Genomic DNA, 25125 nt, shown 5'->3' with positions numbered 1-25125 from the left:
GTCAGATGGCGGAGAAAGACAGCAGGTGTTTCTCTCTCTCCGGCAGCAGCCACACAGGCCAAAATACTGACCAGCTCCGTTCTTGGACAACAGAAGATGTCAGCCTCCAACTCCCTCTCTCTCTCTCTCCCTGTGTGTATTTCACACTCTCTCTATTCATATGTGCTCACAGCGTTAATTTTGTCAGCAACAATCTGACTCTGTCTTGCCCAGTGAGTTATGACACTGTGCGTCTTGTGGCCAAGCTCTGCCTGTTGAATGCAAGTCTTATTGAATCTGGGGCCACACCCTGCTCCAGCAGATCCCATCCTCCAACCACAGAGCCACCTGACATCCACAGTCATTCTGGGTGACTGCGTCGCAAGCACACGGTGGAAGAACCCGTGTCTTTCATGTGGAAATACACCCGCGTCACAATGAATCATCGGGTCATTCAAACTGTGGCGCACAGGGATGCTTTTAGTTACACTAACAATCAGGCATGAAAATCCAGATATATGCAACTCATGGAGTATATCATCATATCCACATTTAGATTCACTAGATCCAGATTTTTATTAGGATCCGCAGGAAATTGCACACATTCGTCGATACCAACCCCCTAAACATGTCAGATTTATCATCAAAATTCACACATAATTCTCTTATCAACACAAATTTGGAAAAAAGCCCAATGTCGCAATTTTAAAGAAAGTGACATTCCTGGATCCACCCTCAGATCTGGATCCACATCAAAACTTAATGAGTTCTTTCCTGACCCATACCACATCCTTCCATTAAGTTTCATGGAAATCTGTCTTGTAGTTTTTGTGTAATCCTGCTACTATCAAACAAACAATAATGTGACATGTATTATCTTTACCGTGCTTGTAGAGAATTTCTGAATGAATCCAGACACAATCCACATAAGAGACAACGGTGAAACAGACACAGACCTGCTCAAGATGCCAAGTGGAGTCAATGCGGGGCTTGACCTTTCCCTGCTTGTACAGATCCAGGATGGTGTTCATGGCCTCCGTGATGAGCTCTGTCTCCCCGTCCAGGTAGCCCAGGTGGAAGCCGCACACCGACTTGTTCCCCTGGATGAGGCTGAGTGTGTGGATGGAGAACTGGTGGTACCAGTTCTTGGCCACGGCGAGCAGGTTCTTCTTCTGGCCCGCCAGCATGTTCGCCGCACCTGACGGAGAAGGATGGAGAAAGGAGGGAAAGGGGCCTGAATCTCTACTGCATGGGTTTTTTTCCCTCTGACCTGACTCACTTTGCCCTTGCCTGATCATTAGCTTGAAATTTTGATGTATTTGAGTATATTTTAAGTCATTTAAAAAGAAAACTATAGCTTTTTCCTGTCGCTCAAATGTTTATTATCCGAGGGATTTTGGAGTTTGGAAAAAACGTACAATTTGAAGATATGAGCTTTGTCACTGGTGATGTCTTCTTTTCTTTTCTTTTTTCCAATTTCCTGACATCTTATTGACCAAACTATTATTGACAAACATAAAAGATTGACTCATATTTTAGTGACATGGCATCAACTCCAGTCAGGTGCCTCTACTTTCTGTTTTTATTGTTCCACCTCTCAGCTTCTCCCTCCACCGTGAACACCTCTTTAGCACTTCAGCTCCGACTGTCACCACATCACCTTCCTCTCCTTCAGCCTCCTGTGCTCTCGCTGCCTCTGCCTCACTCTCAGGGGAATGAGGGGGACACAAAGCTCGCTCTGAGAGAAGAGAGGGACCCAGCCTGCTACATTCAGACACATTCCAGGTTTCGTGTGCATAGAACGCCCATTGTCCCGCCATGCATACTTCTGATAAGCTGGAAGAGAAGCAGCCAGTGCAGAGGGACTGGGCGGGTGGGGTGCGGCCTGTGGGAGGGGGGTTGTTCTGTTGGGGTGAGAGAGGGTGGGGGGGCACCATGCTGGGTATTGGTTTTTTGTGCAACATGCAAAGGCAGGGCCCTGTTCTCCATGGATGCCGACCCTGCCCACTGTTGCATGCATGCTGTTCCCGATTGGCACCGCGGCAAAGCAAGCGTATAAGGCCTACCCACGGATGACACACAGCGCACTGAGGACACGGACCTCTGCAGAGGTCACGCTGCCCACCAGGAAGCAGCTCTACTCCCCAGCAAGTTTGATGCACTGTGCTAACTGCAGAGGGGTTTCGTGATAGTTTCAGTCTGAAATCACTGAATATGAAGCTTTACTTTCCAATTAATTGGAGATGGTAAAGAACTTATTTGTATTTATAATATGTAGCCAAACCGTTCCAGATAGAAATAGCCTATTCATGGGTAGATATGTGAATAGATGCTAGTTTGTGCAGGTAAAATACCCTTAAATTAAAACAGGCCTTAAAGCTAAGGCCACATTACCTTATCTCAACTGCACATTGGTGGTAGTTACAGGATTCTAACCCTATTTATTACAATGCAGTGGCTGAAAAAACACCCTAAAGAAACCACTTTAGATCCACAAGATTCAAATTTTTTTATTTGGATGAACAATGAACTCATCGATGCCACGCCCCTAAATATATCTGCATGTTTTCATGTTTTATGCGCTATACTGATGTGGTGAATGTTCTTCAACTGCAGAGATGTTTTGTGATTGAACGAAATAGCGTATTCATGGGCATCTATATCAATAGATGCCAGTTTGTGCAGGTAACTTTAACAGTAAGGTCAGTGCTCCTTAGTTTGCGGTGCAGCGCTGCTAAAAAGCATAATAAACGCCATGTTGGCCTTTAGGCAACATCTTCTAGTAACTTAAAAAAATTGAAATCTGGAGTTGCGGACGTAGAACACTTTTTGCATACAAGACATTTGCTATTAGAATCTGAGGTTAGATTTTTATGGGACTTTAGGTGCATCAAATTTCTTCTGAATCTGATTGTGTTGTATTGGATCAGTGACATAGGCGAGAATTCGTCCGGAGTGACCGTTCCTATCAAATTCACGTTGTTGAACACTCAGGTAAAGGATACCTTTCTTTTGACTTACCATAGGTGATAAGTTTGCCCATAGGCTTCAGCAGGTTGTAGGCCTTATGGGTGTCCGATCCTCCGAGAGGGTCCAGGATAATGTCCAGCCCTGCAGCAGGAGAGATAAGAAGGGGACAGTTATCGCTGGTTTGAATTCAGAGCGAGCAGCCTGCCAAGTCTCTTCAGCGGCCCCCTCCGCATGCCAGAGTTGACTAGGAGTAGCGAGCGTTGTGCCAAGTTGTGCCATGTTTACATGAAGAGGAGCCCATGTACCTATGCCAAGAGAGGAGCGGAGGAGAGCGGAGCAAGATCCCTCTTGTTTTATGTTTTTCATTCTTGTCACTGATAAGACAAGAAGGATGAAATCTCTCTCCATCACAGTTCATTCCATTCCTGGAGGACGGAATAACAAACAATCCCGCCTCTGAGCAGACGGTAAAGCATGGCAACCTAACTATTAAGCTCCCTGATTAACGTCTCTACCATGTCGGCTCAACCTTAATGACGTTCCTTTGTGCCAGAGGGGACTCCTCAAATTGGGCTACCCCTGCTTGCTCCAGTAAACCCTGGTTCTATTGATTTGGAGAGGCTCACAGCAGGGCTCTGCCTTGACCACAGTGCAGATGAATTGACGGCGTGCCAAAGACAGGGAGGAAAGGTAGCGAGCAGGACTGCACATTGATCCAGGGCCTCTAATTAGATACATTCTGTCTAAAGTGTCAGTTCTCGCTGTCTTCCTATCCGTCTCTCTCTGTCTGTCTCTCTGTGCTACAGCGAACAGAGGCGGGTTGGAGAGGCGACTGTGAAATGAGCCTCAGCATAAAGAGTCTCCATCCTGCGAGGAAAACAGAACAGAGCAAAAGAAGAAACAGGAACTGGGCGTTTTTTCTTTTCTTTTTTCATCTTGCTGAAAAGCAGCATTTTCTTTGTGCTCTATCTATTTGTGAGTCCAGGAGCACATTTAAATAAAACTCTGCAGAATACATTTCATTACATTACATTATTGATGTTGATGAGAATCCAAAACGTCACTGCTCAGTTCAATGAGTTCGTTGGAAGGGAAAATGACTCCCTACATGCTGTCTAGTGCACATGGCAGCAAGAGAAAAAAACACGGTAAACATACACAAGTGTATGAAAATGCTTCATCTCACTGTCGGCAGCTTGTTCAGCACCGTTCAACAATCGCTGCAGTCACACAGTATTGCTTTGTGCCGGTGGGAACATATTGATCTGGACAATTTTTCTTATGAAACAATCTCAGTGCATATTACTGTAAATTGTGACTAATAGATGGTCTTCACAGGGCCAATTTTTAAACATTATTTCCAGTCACACACAAAATTCTGATCTAGAGAACTTTAAACAGATAAAAATGGACATCAGGACATTTATCACGATAAATGTCATATTATTATTTATTTTAAGTTTAAAGACAGACGTTGCTCCCGAGTGAAGGTTGTGGTTTTATCCATTCATTCATCTATCGTCTATACCGGTTTGTGGGGGAGCTGGAGCCAATCAGCTGACATTGGGTGAGAGGTGGGGCACACCCTGGACTGGTCGCCTGCCAGTGCATCACAGGGCCAGCATACAGAGACAAACAACCGGTTATACTCACATTCATACGGTTCAATTAAAGTCTCCAATTAACCTAACCCCAATCTGCATGTCTTTGGACTGTGGGAGGAAGCCGGAGCACCCGGGGAAATCCCATGCATATACGGAGAGAACATGCAAAATCCCCACAGAAAGATCCTGAACAAACTGGGACGCGAACTGGGAGGCGGCCGCGCCAACCACCGCACCGCTATGTCACCAGGAAGTGGTATTAACTCTTCTTTATAAGGAGAAAATTACACTTGATAAACAGCAAAACATTTTACAGATCAAATCAATTATGTGTTATTTTTATTAGTCATTCCTCCTCATTTTGTTTGCCCAATGATTGAGCAATATATCGATTATATACTGAACCTTTATCATAGTGCTATTGATGAAAATGATATTGCACTATTTATTGATACTGGGTTATTGCCCAGCCCCTAGCAGAGAGTCAAGTGTCTCACCTTTTGGACTGATCTTGCGAACTTCCTCCACGTAGTCCTTGGTGCGATAGTCGATGGGATGCGTGACCCCGCCCTCTCCGATGGTCTCGTGCTTGCTGGCTGATGCGGTGCCGAACACAGTCACATCCTTCACTGTCTTGCACAGCTGGGTGGCTGCGATACCGACACCACCTGGAATAAGAAAAGGTTGGGTAAATTACATTGCCGTGAATTTGTGAAGAAAGTATCAATTCGGGGACATGTGATTGATTCCGATGCAAAGACTATACGGATGAGGATTCAAGATCAATGTACATCTGTTCAAGAACACCAAGAATGGCAGCTAAATGTGATTTACATTATTTATTGTCCCCAAACAAGACAAACAGTCAATAACAGCAGTGGATGTGTTTTGCTCAGGGGTATGCAAAGAGGGAATTGAACACAATCACATTACCCCAGCTGGCCTGGGGAGAATAGACACCCACACACAGATGCACAGAGACACACACATCCAACTCTGGGAGAAGTAGACATTGTAGCTCAGATGACACATCCCATTTTTTGGTTCCCTTACACAAAACAACATGCGTAGAAATTCCACAGGACGTAAAAAAATGTCCCTGAGGTATCTGTTTTGTTGGGAAAGGAGAACGGGATCATTCTATTGCAAATCACTTAACCATGGCTCCTTATAACAATGCATGCTGAAATCCAAATGTGCTACATTGTCCAAGATAACGTTTAAAGATTACAAGCTGAGAGAATGTGCACCCTCTGATATCTGCAATTGTGTTCGCTGTATTTGGACGTGTGTACAAATGCCTCAGCCGGTGTTTGCCAAGGCAGCCAGAGCAAGAAGTAATAAGTTACTGATAAGCAGGGGCTTGTTTGAACTGGAGGCCGACTGGAGGATTTGAAGTGAACGGCATCCATAAAGGTCATTTACTCCTTTAGTCCTAAGTAAAGAGCACGTCTGATACCAGAGAATAAAACAACACGTGAGTTTAAACAACATCCCTTTTAATGGCATAACTAGGGCTAAGGAACAAGTTTATATGAAACTAATGATCAAAGCACGATTTGCTTGCTTACACTGGGCAACTTAAACCAAACATTTAGGATGCACGCCCAGTAAGATTATCTGAAAGGCAGGACGACAGGCACATACGCACTTGGCATGTGTATTGTTAAAGGCCCAACGAAGTGCAAGATTAAATTTGGTGCGATGTGATATGTTGAATATTAATTAACATTGAATAAACAGACGACCAGCGCTCTGTAGCAGTGGCTGCTGCGACTCAACACAAGTGACGTGATCATGAGATTCTGGGCACTGAGTCGAGCCTCAACGAACTTACAGGTGAACAGCTCTTTGTGCAGCAGGGGCTGGAGCAGCTTCAGGGTTCTGTGGACTGAGTCCTGCAGCAGGTCTTCACTTGCTGTGGCTCCATTACTGCAGGTCACTTTTATGCTTTCAGAAAGAAAGCCGCAACCAGCATCACCACGGACCAAACAAACAGCCCATTCCAAACAGACTCTGCAATAGTTTATATAAATTAGACAAAAATGAAAATTATACTTTAGGTAATGAATCATAATTACTTCATCCAGTCTGTCTAGTTCATTTATTTTGTGATTCATGTGAAGAATATCTCTATGTTAATAATGTCCTCAGATCAGCACAGTGATGCACCTCTGCTCCCTTCATCTCTTCACGAAAATGATTTGAAGTGAGCTGAATAGCACAATTTCCTCAGCGACATCTTGGCAGTTTCTCTCTGATGGTGGCATAAAACCAGCTTGAACCGTAAGACTGAGGCCAAATCAGATGAACCTCTTTATTCATCTCTGACCAGAAAATCGCTCAGTATAAATATGTGAAAAAGGTTTATTCCAGTCTCATACCGCGGTTGTTACAAAAATGGTTCCCAGACGGAAAAAATAAAGTCAGAAAATGAATATGATCCCATTCATCATCCTTAATGTCAGTGTAAAGACCAAACATCGCTCCTGACTTGTGTTTCTCATCCGAGCGTCAGTGGGAGACGGGCAGGCTGCTCTGCATCGCTGTATAATCGCACACACGCTGCCGACACTGAGCGGAGGACTGATGAAAACACAAAATCAATGCCGTTAGATGGGAGCGTTGTTGCGGCGGCTGCTGTGTTATAACATCACCATCTCTCGTCTCATGTCCTCAGCGAGAAACCAGGTTTGTGTTGCCAGGGAAACCTCGGCCAAATTGCCAACAATGACTGAGCAAGGGGAGCCATTTTGTTTCATTGACTGCTCTGCCATTGAACATACATGGCCTGTCAGTCTGTCATCAGTTGGCATTTGACAGACCGGTGCAATCCTTCGTCTTAGCAGCCACCGAACTTCATCACCTGTGAATGTGTCTTTAGAATAGTCGGGAATTGTTCATAGTAAAATCAAAGAGCTGTGTATTTACAGTGAAATGTGAGGCTTAATGCACTTCTACAAATATTTTGACACATGCAAACTTTACAAGCAAATGTGCGTGTGTGCCTTTGACACATTATGTGAGCTATAAAGGGGCTAAGAGCTGTTTTTATTACATGGCTGTGTCACGTAGTAGCAGCCAGGCCTCAGACACAAATACAGGTGTGAAGAAGTGTCCAACAGGATGATGCATCCATTGCTCCAGGCACTCACATATTAATATTTAACTAACGCTGCTGTCATAAACACAGCGTTTCCACTTCTGTGTTTACTTGAAGGCGTCAGTGAGCGAGGGGAGAACAACCCCGGCGAAGCAATCAGTGCTTATACGTATCATATTGCTTACTGTTTCTCTTTTTTCAAACTAAGCCTCAATTTGCAATCAGAATTATTTCTTTTTATCAAAATCTGGGTGAGGAAAAACATGTTTCCACGGAGAGATTGAGCCGAGGGAGGAAGAAGAAGAAGGTACCCGTCTCTGAAACTCCTGAGAACAAACTCCTGATATCCCATCACAAGACTGCTAAGCTGTGCCAAGAACCCCTTACCGCGCCCCTACATGCACGCACGCACACACACATCCATACATACACAGATCTCAAAAGAGCAAAACAGACAGGAGCAGGGCTGCAGCCTTGAACAGTGTCTGCTAATCTTCACAAATATGCACAGAGATTAAAATATTAACCTTTAATCAACCCAGTAGTTTAGTTCCCTTTGCTTCCCTGGTTTCCTGATTTATAGTTTCTCCCTCTTTATCTACGACTTTGGACCAGAATCCTCTCTCTCGGTGGAGGTGGAGTGTGATTGAGGACCATCCACAAACACTTACCCATTGCACAGGAAACAGAGAGCAGCTTAAGCGAATTCTTTTAAATTAGGGAAATGTCAAAAAAAACAAAAAACCTCCACCTATCCATTTGTGTCTCTGGAGGAATGGGATACACAGCAGGGGTTTGTCTTTCCCTGAATCCTTTACATACTCGCATTCTGGCACAAATTGCACTTGGCTTCCATAATGTGACTGTTAGCAGCAACGAGGAATTTCCCCCAAAACACAGAGGAATCCACACTGACACTGAGGCCACTGTTATTGCTCCACACCCAGAGTTCATTCAGGAGCGGACAGGGACTTCAGACGTGTTCTTTCAGAATCATACAAAAAACACAGTGTCTGCTGTGTCTAATTTCTCAACCTACTGTCAAGCTACGTGCTCACTGACCGCACACGTGTTTTTTTTGGTCTAAATACAGATTATGTCACGGCACAGCATCTGTGAACCGCGTGAGCCGGGCAGCGATGTATAGGTGTGAGTAGGGGGACGTGTATGGCGACACCAAAGAGATGACTGGGCCCTGGTCTCTAAGCTCCATATGATTTTACTTGTGCGACTTCTCCTGCATTTGTTTCCACACTTCTTGAAGGACTCTCTCCTTCCTTAGCCTATCATTATCTTTGCGGCCGACAAAGAATGGAATACAAATGTGGACCCAAGCATCTCTTTTTGACTCAAACTCGCTGTTGCGGTGTTACACCAACAAAACAGAACCAAATAAATGAAATTTTACAGCCACTCTCTGCAGCGGAGTTCAAATAGAGCCCCGTAATGGCGATAGGAGATGTGGTTCGGCGTTTGTGAATGTGTACTCTGGAGGTATTACTCTGCATTATATAACCCTGCTGTTTTTCTTGGATGAGTGTGTGCGTGTGTGACTGTGTGCGTGTGTGCTCACATTGTGGGCTTCATGAGCAGCGTAATGTGCTCGCTCTGATGGCGAATTTCTCCCAGTGCAGCTTGGAGGAAGCGCATTTAAAGTTACTGAGTGAGTATATTAAAAAAAAAACACCCTTTGCTTGTGTGTGAAGTTGGTCCCTGTGTTTTCCTGAGTGAGATTGTAGCAAACGAACACAAAGACAGGACACAGAAAAACACAACATCGGCCGTGGCTCGATTCAGGGGATGCATCCTTCTGGGGATTCGGTCTATCTGGCCTAGGAGGACTGCAAAGGCCAAACTGAAATGAGACTGGTCTTCAGAAGCTTTCCATAATTGGCGACACCTGCTTGTCCCTGCCCTTATTGCTGTTGCCTAGCGACAGCGCCGATGTTGGACATGGCAGAAGTTTTTTATGCCCCTAGTTTTTGTCAAACATGTATACCATTAGCTGTTCAGTTGAATTAGAGCGTGATACTCAAGCATCGGACGTCTCCTCGCTTGGCGGCGTCATTACCTCTTTGAAAAACGGTTAGCCACTGATGCGCAATGAATCCTGGGATAGGTTGTTCCAGAGAAGGATCCACTCATTGGAGCCTTCATTTCTTGGGGATGGAAGGACACATTTCTCAGCCGCATTTGAAGGAGCCTTCAAGAAGGGTCTAGTAGCGCTGGTGTGACGCAAGTGGTTTTCAAAATGCAGCCTCTGAAGGATGCAGCACCGGAATTGAGACACAGCTATAATGTCATAAACCATTTTCTTCCCCTGCACAAACAGGGACACACACACACACACACACACACACACACACACACACACACACACACACACACACACACACACACACACACACACACACACACACACACACACACACACACACACACACACACACACACACACAGAACAGGTGTCCTGACAGGTTGCACACACACCTGCAGCTGCATGCTGTGGTTAGGGTGGGTGGGGGGTGGATGGGGTCATTCTGTCGCTGCAGCGATGTGCGCGTGTGCTTGCAATGTGATTGGCGGGTTAGGCTGGAGGTTGCCCTGGTTTCCCTCTCCTATCAGTGCAGCTGATCTGCCGCCGGCGATGCCAGGCCCAGGGAACACAGAGACGGTTCAACCACGCAGCCCAGACTCCCGCTTGGTGGTCAGACTGAATTAGCATTCTCTAAACTAGGGTGCGACCTCCCGAGCAGACAGACTAGAGAGGGGGCGGGGGTGGGGGGGTGGACCGTTTTCAAGGCACATCAGAGTTTTATCATGGCTCCCACGCAGGAATAATGCATCTATAAAAGTGAGAGTCGCGACTACACTCGAGCTTGTGCTTTAATATCAAGGGGCTTTGTCAGCTGGTTAAAAATGAATGAGAAACGTAATCTAGAAGGGAGTCCGGGGAGAGATAAGATACATCTTCCTCTTTTCTCACAGCCCACAAATTGTTTTGCAATAATCAGTCTTCCCAAAACATTTATTTTTTTGCTTGTCATTTAGCCGCCCCATCTGCAGTCATCTGCGCACTGGAGGCTCGTAGCGCCCGAGGCCACTGCCTACAGCTCTGACTGCAGCCGTGAAGATCTACACCACGATGCAGCCCCCATTCAAACCAAACCCAAGAGATCCAGCCACCTGTTCCACTTGCTCTCAGCATTTACAGTTCACTTCTGACGACGCCTTTCTTAGACTGAGGCACAGATATGTTTTAAAGACAGAAACGTTTTACGCTCACTGTTACACAAAGTTGATGGAGTTACAACGTGGGTGGAGGAATTACGGGCATCCAGGGTTAAGGAAGTTCATGTGTTGCATGGTCAATGCTAGACCCTAGATACGCAGCTTTGTAAGGAAATTGTGTTGCGTCACATACAAACACAAACAATCATTACAGGAAAGAATCCTTTAGATAGCTTAAAGTTCTCCGCCAAACAGGTTGTGTTTTCAGCCTGTCCGTTTGTTTGTTTGTTTGGAGGCAAGATTATTCAAAAACTAGTGGACTGATTCACATGAAACTTAGTGGAAGGATGTGACATGGATCAGGAAAGACCATATCAAATTTTGGTGTGGATGCGGGAATTTCTTTTTATCACTTTAAGCATTTTCACTGATTTCCCAGATAATTATTTTGATGAAAAAAATAATGAATGTGAGGAACTGATATCTATGAAAGTGTGAAATTTGATGTAGCTTGATTAAATTAAACGGCACTGTTGGTCCTTAGTGCAGTAATGTGCTCTGCTGAGTGCCATTACAGTTCATACCTGTTATCAATTTTGTGAATTGAATTTGGCAACTATGGCAATTAGTTTTACTCCAAATTACAATTTCAATTTGCTCAGTTATTCTAAGATACAAAGATAAAATGATAAAAACTGATGGTTGCAGCATAAATCTATAAGAAAATTAAATCATCCGGGAGAGGGTGTCGTTTTGATGGTGAAGGACACTGAGGTTATCATGGATTATAAATATTAAACATTAATTTAGAGCTCGGAAAAAAACTACTTGCATAATCAGCAGCTCGACTCCTGAGAGGAGCATTAACAAGGACTTGACCTATCCACTGCTGTCACCCGTCACTGTGAAGGTTGTACTGCACCCACACGCAGCAGCTGCAAACCTCACACATCAAATATTTTCAAGATAATCCTCAGTGCGACCTGGTGTAGCTACACTCCAACAAGAAGCAGCTGCAAATGTAAGGAAGCCTCAGTAATTGGCTTGTAGGGGGAAAATAAAAAAGGTTTAATAAGGGCCAGCCTAAATGGCTGTGAGGATGTGAGGATGTGAGGAATCTGACACACAAACCTCAGACACACTGCTGTGGAGGTTTATGAGAAGAGATGATTGATAGCATGTGTTATTTAGTAAACCAAAGCACCTTACAGCGCTATTAGCGAGTGCAGTTTGAGGGGCTCCATTTGAAACTCAACCACAACTCGGCGTCGGTGGGGGGGGGGAGGCGACTGAGCCAATGAAGCACAATCGTCAGATAAATCCGAGGACACTGGCTCCTGCAGCACCACCTAATCCATATTATGCATTCCACATCTGCAACACAATGCGTGACACTTGACTTTGGCCTGCAGTTACTCAAGATCTCATAAATAAAACTGAGGTGCACGTCATCATTGGAAGCTGCGGAGCCCCATATGTATGCAGGAATGCGTAGTGTGGGTGTGGTGGCGGGGCGGCCGGCCAGGGTTCATAAACATCACGACCAGTTCAGGGAGAGGTCAGAGGAAAAGCTAGTTGGCTAGCTAGAGGACCCACGAGATACATCCAAATGTCACTGAACTTCCCCCCGCCCAGGCCCTCCGGGGAAAACAAAGGGGGAAACGTGCGCACGTTCCCCAATGACGAGGACTCCGGTACGGATATGGCGAGGTCGCGCAGAGGGAGCGGAGGTTACGGAGGGCCGGAGGGGGGAGGAGGAGGAACGGAGGATGCAGATGTGCGGTGGAGAAGAGAGGCACGATGGGAGGAAGTACAACAAGCCATTGTTTGGAGAGAGAGAGAGAGAGAGAGAGAGAGAGAGAGAGAGGACAGGAGCGGACCCACGAGAGAGAGACTATTCACCACAGTTTACTTATACACATGCACACACATGCACGCACACACACATATAGAAGGATGACCTACTGATAGAGTCAAAGCACCTGTCAGACATTCATGGGTAAAGGTCAGAACATTGACGTTCAGACGTGAGAATGCTACAGATCTTGTGTTTCCTTTAATCTTCTATGTTTACTTGTTAAATCCTTTATCATTAATATTTATTCTGTTTCTGCATATTGTAATTCTACCACTTCTCTGCGTACAGAACCTTGTTGTGCATGGCCATAGACTGTGCATGGCTGTCTATATCCTGGATAAAGGTCTGTTGCTCAAGTTTCCTACAGTTCTGTTCCAATTAAAGGATTTTATACTTTAAGGGAAAGAAGGTTGTGCTCACATTGTAAATTCATTTTCGACACAATTATGATTTTGTGCTGTTTACATAAAGTCAAATTTATGATACGTAGCATTTTGTTATTAAAAACGAATTATGTGTTTAACTGGAAGTTTCGGGGAGTTTTGGGAAAGGGACATTGAAAAGTAATTGAAAGACGGCTGGTTATTTTCCTGAAGCGATGAAATCCGTGGATAATTAGCACAATAAACAGGTCAACCATGTGACAGGTCAAGTGACGCTGAGCCCCCTCGAGCTTTTACTAGAAAGATGCACTTATGAAGTAAAAAAGAAACTGCTCCTCAAACGCAGTCTAGCTGCAGCAATAAGACCCTGTTGATGTTATTTGGGCCTACAATAAAAATGGCGATGGTTTAAATGATAGTTACGAAAACCACACCATGAAGGAAGCTCTGTCTTCTGTACCATGTTTGCAGGTAATGTAGAAACCTCAGTATTTTATCAGCGTAAACTGGTCCGGCAGGAATGCATTGTTGTGCTGACATGTCTGGCAAACAAAACAATTGCATTGTATTTAGGATCTAAGACTTCTTATGAAATTGTCAGTTACAAAATAAAGCCATTTAACCGCATGCTAATACTGTTTGTGGTGAAATGGGGTGTTCACCGAGCTGTGGGCTGGGTTGGGTAGTAACACGCTACTTGTTATTTACTGTTTACCCAAATACAACAAACGCTCTGTGTTCTGACGTCTTACTCGGAATCGATTTGGACTCCGAAACAAACATCAATTCTTGGAAGATTTTGAAAGTGAAACAAGGAATTTGAATTGAGGGAATAGTGGTGGTGTTCCGCATCTTCCAGTGACTCGTTACTGCCAAATAAATGACATTTGAAAAAGGTCAGGGTTACAAAACAATCACAATAATTATCGCTATATAATATGCTGCAGTAGCAATAGAACAAGTTCAATACATATTAATACGATGCTTAAGCATTGCTCAACTCCATGAGCCGAACACATATAATTGTTACTCACCCATCACCCATTCCTGCGGTTGTATTGATTTGCAATACTGAACAGCCAAATATTGAACCACGCCTTTAATTTACATTTCCGCAATTGTGAAACTGTCGACTAATCATTTGGTGATATGTGAAATAAAATACAGACAAACTGCTGATTACAATTAACCAGAGTTGGGTGAGGACTTGACATCGTTGGCTTTGTCTGACCTACAGTCCAAAATGCAAAGATATTCAACTGACAACGATACCAAACTGATGAGATCAGTAAAACCTCATATGTGGGATTCTGTTTAATTGATAATCAAATCTGGTAAAAAAGATTTTTGGTATGTTCTCCCTATGTGAGCTTTCTCCGGGTTCTCCAGCAGACATCTACAGACTTGGGTTAGGATCATTGGAGACTGTGACTGTGAGTTTGAATGGTTGTCACTGTATGTTGACCCTGTGATAAACTGGCGACCTGTCCAGGATGTACGCCGCCTCTCACCCAACGTCAGCTGGGATTGGCTCCAGCTCCCCACGCGACCCTCGAAGGATCAGCGGAATGGATAATGGATGGATGGAAAACAGGAGATTTGTTGAATTATTAATATTATTCAATTATTCAAATTGTTTTAAATTATTTCCGGTTGATCAGCAAATTGATTTATAGATTCAACACCACACTGCTGCGAACAATATGACTAAAATGAATCCAGTGAGTAATATGAGGCCCTGGCTGATATTTCTCCTCTAGAATATTAGAGAATATCAGACACACCCAACACACACACACACACACACACACACACACACACACACACACACACACACACACACACACACACACACACACACACACACACACACACACACACACACACACACACACACACACACAATCTCGCTTTCTCTGTCTCTCCCTGGATCTGTCACAGCAGACACCTTTGATATATCTAATCAAGGAACATCAGGAACCATTTCTGACAGACTCAGGGGTGGGATCCCCCTGCTACACACACACACACACACACACACACACACACACACACACACACACACACACACACACAGCCCTACGCTGCAGAGAGACAGCGTTAAGAGCAAAATGTTCACATCTCACTCAATGGTGACAGCTTTTTTTTCTTTAACAAAAGCTACTACCATAATGTACACAGTTGTTACAAAGCTCCAAGGTCTCAGTGGAGCAGCGCTGTAGAGCAGCATGATAATCATTCACACATGCAAAGGCTGACAGAGTGCAGGCAAGCAGACTGTGAAGCAAATGTTTTTGTCAGAGCCTCAGTAATGTGCTTTTACAATCCTGATGTCGGGACAGCTGGCGAGCCAAGACTGGCAGCCCGCCCTGAGAAACCAGAGACGCCGCCTGGACCGAACCGGCGGGGAAAAGCGTCTTGCACCACACTTCCACAGCATTCCTCCTATAGCAAAACATACCCAGCGCAGAAAACCTCGGGCGATGTGTGTGTTCACGGGGACGAGTGACGTCAGCTGAATGATATTGCGAACGCAAACCTTCGGGATTCCTCTGTGACCAAAAATCCCACAAGTATGAGTCTGTGATTCAGCTCTGAGGGAAACAACGGTTTCATTTGAATCTTGCAAATTTATTGATCCTGCATCCTTTTGAGAAACATCCACCTGGGTTGGCAGGTTCCCTCAAAGCCCTCTGTCACTTTTTGTGTGTCCCACAGAGAAAACAGGCTCAGGTTTCAATATATACAATTTACATCCCTGAGCCATCTACACCCACACACTCTCCCAAATGTCGAGGGATCCCTCTCTGACTCCATGTGCACAGAAAGAGTGGGAACCAGAGGCAAAGTGAGAGCTCTACAGCGACACAGCGAGCGAGAGAAGAGGGGAGAGAACAATCTTTTTTTTTTCTGTTAATTCACTCCTATTCTCTCCAGCTGGACCGACTGTGTAAACACAGCTAAATCAAATGCTCTCAGGCTCTGTACATCACGCCCCAAAACAGGTGCTTTTACTCCCTCAATCCCTATCTTTATTCCCCACCCACTCACTCCGAACTCTGACCTTACAGTCCAGGTGGCAGGTGCTCCGGAATAAGTTTGGTGCAGCCATATCTCACAGTAACAGTGTGATCCTCTCCAACGGCCATATTTTACATGAATAAAGAAATGTATAAACAGGAGGCTCCGAGAAGGAAGAAGTCTGATAAATATGTCAGGATGTTTCTTCAGAGCAATAACACAATCTTTTGTGTCGGCGCGCTGAGGTTTTGCAGAGGACCCGCTATGGATCTGCACAACTAGATCTACTTTGTGTCGACTTAGCAGAGCTCTGTGCAGAATTTACGAACAATCGATGAGAGGAAACTGATTAAATGTGGTTCTCGGTTGCAGGATTACAACATAAACCTATATTGGGGCTTTTACTGCTTGAGTTATTTAAAGCTACTAAAGCAAAGAGGAAAACAATGCTCATTTTAGTTTGTGAATTAATTATGAATCAATTTATATTGAATTAAGTAATCGCCCCTTTCATGGGAAGTGATCCATCGATTCCCAACCTAAGACCGACATAGAATAAAAGGGTGTGTGTGTCCTCTATGTGCATGCACTGTACGCTGTGTATCCTGTATCTCAGCACCTGCAGCAGCATGGATGAGGACGCTCTGGTTGGGCCGGAGGTTGCCAAAGTCAAACAGCATCATGTAGGCGGTGATGAAGTTGACAGGAAGCGCTGCTGCCTCCTCGAAGCTCATGCCCTCTGGGATGAGGAAGGTGTGGCTCGCCGGCACCGCTGCCACCTCCTGCCAGAGGCCGAAACGGCTCAGCACCATCACCTTGTCGCCGACCTGCAACAGAAGGCACAGAATGACAGGGGCTGAAAAGAGGGTGAAGCAAAGGGCTCAAAATCTGTTTAGCTCAAATAATCTGATGAAATAGAATTTTTGATGCTTAAGAATGAATGAAACAGTCTATAAGTGATGCAAAAATGAAATACTCCACTCCAAGCTCTCGATACTACACAAATGCAGACTTAACGACATAACTGGCCTAAACATCAACAGTTTTCATCAGCGATCCATGCGTTCATCCATTAGTTACACAGTCATCCTTTCACAGTCACACCCCGGAGACCCTGGGTCGTCAACTTATCACAGGGCTGACACACAGACGAACAACGGATCACGCTCATATTCACACCTAGTGATGTTGTGCAGTCACCAATAAGCCCAGCCTACATGTTAGTGGACTCGACAAGGAGAAAACCCAGGAGGGCCTGGGTAGAACATGCAAACTCCACACAGAAAGGCCTCAGCCGAAACCGGGGTGCGAACCTGAAACCCTCTTGCAGTGAGGTGACGGTACAAACTGTTCTGCCTGTATCAGTAAGACAAAAATTAATAACCATTGATGGGTCGCAGAGATGAAGAGGTGCTCGAGTTCATCTGACCGGGGCCACAAAAGGATTGGATACCACTGCTCTAATGCACTGGAGACGCAGTGAGATATTGGATCATCCTCTGAACCACTTGACACAAAAACTGGGGGTGTTACCACACCAAGACAAAACTTTAGTTCTAAGAAGGAGCCACGTCACAGCACAATGACAGCATGGGGAGCTTTTATTCATCCACATCCACTGTATATAGTGACATTGTGCAGGAGGTGGGGTGCACTCAGGTCACCAGTCTATTGCAGGACTAACATATAACAACTATTTACACTCCCATTCACACTTGTGGGCAATTTAGTGTCTCCATTGACCCAAACATCGATCATCATGACTTTGGACAGTGGGAGGAAGTCAGAGTAACTACAGGAAACCCACACAGACACAGGGAGAACACGGAAACCTCACACAGACAGACCGCATCCCTATCTTATTAAACGAAAACTAAATTCATAAATCAAGAGGCTCTACCGACGGTTCAGTTCCCCAGGAGGTTTCACCGGTCGACCCTGAAGTGGTTTGGAGCATCCTGCAAACTCGCTGTTTCTTTGTTACCATGGAAATGATGGGAGCGTGACGTGCAAACATGCAGCCACCTCCTCCAACAAACCTCAAAGAGTTTGCTCTTCGGCTGCGGAGGTGATCAGGTGATCATTTTTACAGCACCTCGACATGACATCGTCGTCGGTGGGATCAACCTGCTGTGTTCTCACGGACTTTCTACGGATTCTATACTAGGAGGCCAGGCGTATAAAGTCTGTGGAATATCCAGAGGCTCCTCCAGAGAAAATGCGGAGGAGGTGCGGAGTTGAGTGCATGTCTGAAAGCAGCGTACGAGTTTAAGCAAACTAAGAGAGTGGTAACCCAAAGAAGAGTAAAAGCAGTAAGGAGGGCTGTGTTGACTTTACAGAGAAAAATTGTGCTATTGTATTTTTCTGTCTGCTTTAGTTTTACCGTTTATTAGAATCTTTTTTTATACGATCAAATATGTGATTGTCATTTAAGTTTTAGGCCATTTTAATCCCTCAGAACCAGTACTCTGACTGTGAGGAAGCCACAGGCGTCATTTAACTCCTGATCACCATCTTGTCCTTTTCTGTGACTTCATATCTTATCAACAGCAGGATCCTCCGGTTCACAACTGTCTCTTTCCAGAAGGAGCAGCTCCGATGTAAACTTCCCCCAAGCGCCCTTTCTAACCAATCAGGAAAGCCTACTCGAGGGAAACAGGAAACGGAGACGACTGCAGCATTATAACTCTCTTCCTGTTTTCTTCCTCCCCCTTATCCACCTCTCTCGACACAGGTCTCTCTCTCTCTGTCTTGCCCCGTTTCCATTATTCTCACTTTTTCTCTTCCCTTCTTTCTCTTTCACTTCCCGACTCATTTTCCTCTCGCAACTTCAGAGCGTCTTCCTTCCCCTTCTCCGGTCCCCCCTCCGTCTCATCCTGTCTGCGTCTCGGTCTTCTCGACGCTACCTCTTTCATCCACCATTTCTTCATCGTCCGCTGTCTGTGTCTGTCTTCCCCATCCTCTATCTCCTTTCCATTGCGAGGCGTGTCCCGTATTACCTCTTCCTCATCAGCGACGCAGGACAATGGGGCCCCATCTTCTCCCCTGGCTTCTCTCCACTCATCAGAGTCCCTGCCAGATTCTTCCCCATGGCTGAGCATAAGACAAGCTCTCTCCTCCTGGGAACAAACCCTCTCTACCCGGCCCTCTCTAATGGTCTGGAGGGAGCCATGCGCCTCGCTGTCTATCCTCTCCAATTAGAGAGATCTCCCTCTCTCTTTCTCTTTCATAGCCGCATCTTTCTGTCCCAGGCCAAGTCATTTGGTTTATTTTAAAACTCTGCTCTCACTTTTTCACCGTGGGCTACTTCTCCGTCCTTCTCTTTGTTATTCATGCTGACTCGCTGTCCCTCTCCCTTTCTCTCCTTCCTCCTGGGGTCTTCAAACTCATCAGTCCTGCTGCTTTAATTGGGGGTAAAGTGTGGCACAAATCGATAGACGGGGGAGTTCAGGCTTTTTCCAGGAAACACACAAACAACCATGACTCACACATGCCATTCAAATGCATCGGTAGCTATTCGTCAGTGCCCAAATAAAGGATGTGAGTTACTGTCAGTCACAAATAAACTGAGTAGGAACATTCAAGGCCAAGCGAGCGAGCCTTGCGACACTTCTGTTACAACATCTTCACAGCGTGACACAGAAACACACACACACACACACACACACAGGCGCTTCTTGCGTTTTCCCTCTCAGCCTTCATGCCACTGCGTCTAATGTAGTCACAGTTGGGGTCATGGGTACGAGGGGGAGGGGGGGTGGGTGGGCGCAGAACAAAGACACGTCCAGTTAACTGTATATGAATGGAGTTAATCAGATGGTGATTCAGTTTTTTCGGGGTGTGCAGGCCTCCGAGTCAGCTGCTTCTAGGCTCGGAGCTTTGCTGAACTCAGCAAAAAAAAAAAATCAGCAAGGAAAAATAAAAGACGGGCAGAAAAGGTTCTGATGCAGTGTTCATGAGTCAGGTTGAGGCATCGCATGATGGTTGAATGGAACGCCCACACACAACCCCTTATGGCTCCGGTAAATGTAATTCAAAAGAAACATTAATATCCATAGAGGTGTTACTGTGGTTTATCACAGTTTGCATGATGGTAAGATAAAGAGCCAAGCCCTGCTCGCACACAGCTACGTCCCTGACAGGAGGGGCCTACATGCTGCTCGCCACAAATCACCATATCGCGCTGGCAAAATGCCATTTGTTCTCGACCTTGCTTGTTCAGCCTTGATGCCACGCTACACTTTCAATCTCAGAAATGTCCAGAATTTGGGGAAAACCACACTGGACAATCTTAAGGGGGTTGAAAACAAAGTAGAAACATCTGATTTTCCTCTCTTACCCGGGCAGCTTAAGGCCGACTGTCAACAGGCCGCATGTCGAGTATGAAATCAAGCTTTAAATGTTGAGATCATGGAGAGAGGGACATGTAGCAGGGAAGAGCAGGACAGGGAGGAGGGTTTAGTCGTCCTGAGGGATAGATTGGTTTAGCAGAAGGGAGAAGGAGAATGGAGGTATAAAGGGAGGGCAGCATGATAGAAGGATTCACTGACGGCACAATTGATGGAGGAAGAATCAAGAGATTAAACGAAGGAAGGAGGGATTGATAGACAAGGGGGAGGGAAGGAGGGCTGGAGGAAATACCAGACTGACAATGTGGGCCAGAGGAAGGTAATTGAGAACATATGGGTCAGATCCTACCAAAACTCAGAGGAAGAGAATGAAAAAAAAAAGGTCTGGAGGAAAAAAAGTGCTGATGTTTGGTGTCATGGGAGCTTCAGTGTGATTTGTGATATTTCCCCTCTCCCCTCTCTTACTCACTGGTATACTTTTTTCTCCCTGTGCTCCCTTGTAGGTCATTTCGGGTGAGCTCACTGTAGTATTACTTCACTCAACTTTACCGTCGGTCCAGGGGACACTTATTTAACAGCAGCGGCAGTTATTGAAACACAACAGAAGGCAGGGATAATAAATCCATATGAAAACATTTACCACCACAACAAAGTCAGGGGGACAAGTGTAGCATTTATGTAAAATAATTATGGAAATAAGAATTAATTATAGAGAAATTTAAATAATATCTTAGAGCTGGGTATTGCCTAAATGAGGATATTTTTCATATCTTGAAAGAGATATCCTATTTTCTTGAAAAACTAACTAAAGTTTATTAAATATTTCTGATCTATGTGTAAGGAAGCAGGCACTGACATTTGGGAACATTGGGTTCAGCGATATATCCAAATGTCAGTAGGATTAAATAAGAATCAATCACACTTTACTTAGACTCTGATGTTTTGGTTGCATCATCTAATTAAATGGCATGTGATCATATAGCTTTGCTTACTGTGTACGGAGGAGCAAACCCTCAGACACACCCGATTCTGGGTTTTGTCTTTGTGTCTGTGTATAGTGTAAGTGTGTGTGTGTGTGTGTGTGTGTGTGTGTGTGTGTGTGTGTGTGTGTGTGTGTGTGTGTGTGTGAGGGAAACAGATTGACAGGCAGACTGATAAAGCTGCAGCGAGCGATTTCAACTCCCCAAAACTCTCAGTGCCACCAGGCTCAGCACATTCCCTCTGAGTTTGCTGCCAAAAGATCTGAGAGATCTCAGTCCATTAGAAAGATTGGCTCTTGATTTTATAAGCTGAGTGCTACAAGGGGGGTATGTGGAAGTGAGGCCTCGGTGACAAGCTGTACATTCGTGCGTGTGTATGTGTTAGAGATCGTGCTTGACCTTTATGTCCAATATACATTACTGACAATGTGGGAGGAAGCAGTGAAGTTACCATAAAAACACAGGGGTCTCAAACTTCTGTGAGGCCTGGCTGCCACAGGCCACGGCCCATCACCAATCACATTCACATGGATCTGACACCTGACAGACACATGTGCCACTCCCAGCCAAATGCACTGATTCCACACTTGCATCACACATGTACTGATAGTGTGTGTGTACATCAGCCTCTTAATATCTGTGTTATCCACAGATATTAAGAGGCTGATGTGAGGAGAATGTGGTGCTCGAGCAGATAAACGGTGTGAGTCAACGCAGGCTGATGTGTAACGTTAGGGCTTTGTCGCCTAATTGCGTTGCAGAGGCGTTACCGTGGTGATGCCATGCAGCCAGGAGACAGGCATATAGGCCTGTGACTCATCGCCCGCTCCATCCACAACGCTGAAGGGAAAACTCGTTTTAATCGGGAATTGTTTCGTTGAAACTTTGAACTTTAACCGTGACTTCTTAATGACTGTTAATAATGTCTCCGTGTTGACAAAGAGGGCGAGTGATCCCGTGTATCACACCGTGCTATCTGCATCTGCGACGCGCCTCGCCCTTTACGCTCGGTGCGTCTGTGCGCCACCGTCGCTCCCGGTTAACAAAAGACGTCTGTGACTCCGGTCCCCCCACCGGTGTGAAGTCAGCCGTATTAACAACGTGACACTCCTTAGTCTCCAGAATAAAGGCCCTTATTAATTAACATTTCGAGAGAAACATATCTGAAGTGGTGGATATAGGGAATTAAGTTGTTTGTCATCGATAATGATTTATTTGCAGCTAACGTTAGAGCCGTAAAGGCCCAAGCAGGGTGGAGGATTTACAGCATATGTGTGCAGCATATGACCAATTTTTCTGCACGTCCAGCTGTATACATTGTATTTTACATTTTCCTTCTTGTAGGATCATTTTCACATTTTCAATATTGCTTATTTTGTCTCCACAGAAACACAAAGGTGCTCATGTGACGTTAAAGCTTTAATTTTGAAGCCGGGACGGTCTAATATCCGGTCTCATCGTGGCTTTCTCTGGTTCGCTTGACACGCCTCTGCGCGCCGTGGCGCACAGCAGAGCGCACAGCGTAGGCGCAGCCCGGGTGGAAAGCATCCTACGGATTTGCATGTGCCCATGTCGACTTAACATTTACAACACAGATGTTGCGTATATGAACGCTTAGTACATCTCCACCGCGGAGACCAGTGTATCTCGTGGCCTAAATACGAAGTGTATTCATCCTTGCGCACAGGCAGCACAATTGAAAACCGGGGGAGTCAAGAGGGGCGACGCCTGCTTTCATTGTGCTCAACTCGTGTCATTTCTACACTTTGGTTTCTTCGGTTTCCTTCTAAACAGATACTATGCAACATGAACACAACCAGGCTTCAATGCTTCACATTTTCAGACAACAAGTGAACAAGTGTCTCGTTTTTACGCACGAGAGAATGGATGAGCAGCGAAACCACACCAAGAATTAACTATATAAGAGCCAGGTTGTGTTGTTAGTTTAGCTTAGCGTTGACTGTTTGAAGTAACAGTGTTAAATTCATTAAATCATAAAACAGTTTGTAACAATGTGCAGCGCCGGTGCCGCTGCCTGAGCAGCGAGCACAGCCTGACACGCCCATATCCAGATGTAGCTGCTCAGCACCAAATCCACGGCAATATTCATCATTTAAATGAAACAAAAACAAAAAAAACACAAGGAAATGTGACTTCAATGGGCAGGGAAATAAAACAGAGCGTCATGTGTGCTTACTTTTCTTTCTGTCACTTCTTCCCCTACAGCCTCCACCACCCCGGAGCACTCCATCCCCGGGGTGACTGGCGGGGACGGCAGGCGGTCGTACAGCCCCTGTCTGGCCATCAAGTCGGCGAAGTTCAGCCCGCAAGCCTTGACCCGCACCAGCACCTCTCCGGCCTTGAGCACCGGCTTCCCCTTCTTCACCTGCAGCTTGACTTTATCATAGCCTCCGTAGCCGGTGAGCACCAGAGCGCGGTAGCTGAACGTCTCCTCCTCGGGGACCTTCTCGGTGGCGGCCGCGGGTGTTGCCTCTGCCTCCGCTGCGGCGGCGGGAGCGGACTCCGTCTTGGGCGGCTCGGGTTTGGGCTCCTCGGCGGGTTTGGTGTCCTGCTTCTGGTCCACGGCGTTCTGCTGCTGGGCAGGTGCGTCCTCTCCAGACATAGTTGCAGGGGAGCTGAGAGACACAGTTGAGTCTGGAATCAAAATGCACTCAAAGAGGCTTCGTCACTTGTTGTGCTGTCGATGCCGAGGACGGGCTCGCTTGTTCGGCTGCGTGTGTTTGCTCTGGACTCAAAGCAACAAAAAAAAGCGAGAGTCGGAGCTTCTTTCTCAGCAGTGTTGCGTGGAGACACAGACCCCGACAAAGTGGGCTGATCAGTGGCCAGTGGCTGTCAACGGCGCGCTCTGACAGAGAGTGTGAGTGGGACGAGACGGAGGCAGCCCGGAAAACACGGAGAGCTGCTGGAACTCACGGACCGGCGTCTCTGTGTGTGTGCGAGACTGGGTGGGCTTGGCTCTTTGGGCAGGGCTATAAGATGAGCCTATATTGCATCAAGCAGAGAGGTGATTTGCAAAAATGCCCTTTATGGCTGGAAGCCAAATCCAGTTGAAACCAGCCCTTAAAGACAATATGCTGATTGCTCCCTTATATTCTGCGGGTGGCGTGGTCAGGGGGAATAAATGACTTGACAAATATAGAAAAGCCTCTAATGAAGCAAAGATTATAATAGGAGTGATGTTTGTGACGTGTCCTCGGGAGAACAATGCCCCTCAGATGTAAATTAGCTGCGGACACATGTAGTGAATTCATATTTCTTCCAGCCAGCAAACGCCAGCCTCTGTCTGTTTACTGTGCCACTGTGTTTAACCGGGGAGGTTTGTGTTGCACGAACAGTGAGAGGCAGAGGAAACGTCTGTTTATGCTGCCTATTCTACAGCAGCATTCGCAGGAACCTTGGGCCTGCGTACGGCTCATTGTTGTCACTTCCCTGCAGAGGCAGCTCAGAAAAATATGAGCTTGTGTTGAGGCCATGCCAGCTCCTGATTAGACAATACAACCTGCTTTGTGTTATTCTCCTTCAACCAGAGCCACAGGGCAGGATCCCTCCTCCATCAAATCCCAACACACATGGTACAGGGCCACTCAGGAGGTCACTTAGTTTGTGTGAGACTAACTCTTTTTTTG

At 45.7% G+C, this 25125-nt stretch overlaps 1 protein-coding gene across 1 annotated transcript in view; it reads right to left on the bottom strand.

Moving 5' to 3' along the window:
- Positions 1-24454, bottom strand: part of vat1 (vesicle amine transport 1) — a 30626-nt gene extending 6172 nt beyond the window's left edge. The window contains exons 1-5 of the mRNA XM_035179923.2: positions 23676-24454; positions 16769-16976; positions 5051-5221; positions 3001-3090; positions 936-1177 (exon numbers count right to left, since the gene is read on the bottom strand). Coding sequence (XP_035035814.1) covers positions 936-1177; positions 3001-3090; positions 5051-5221; positions 16769-16976; positions 23676-24101 — 1137 coding nt within the window. The 5' untranslated portion in view covers positions 24102-24454. The remainder of the gene's footprint in view (positions 1-935; positions 1178-3000; positions 3091-5050; positions 5222-16768; positions 16977-23675) is intronic.
- Between the last annotated feature and the right edge of the window lie 671 nt (positions 24455-25125).

This window comes from Hippoglossus stenolepis, chromosome 16 (assembly GCF_022539355.2).
Source record: "Hippoglossus stenolepis isolate QCI-W04-F060 chromosome 16, HSTE1.2, whole genome shotgun sequence".
In the NCBI taxonomy this organism is placed as follows: domain Eukaryota; kingdom Metazoa; phylum Chordata; class Actinopteri; order Pleuronectiformes; family Pleuronectidae; genus Hippoglossus; species Hippoglossus stenolepis.
The sequence above is the reverse complement of the archived record's forward strand: the minus strand, read 5'-3'. Positions and strand labels throughout refer to the sequence as shown.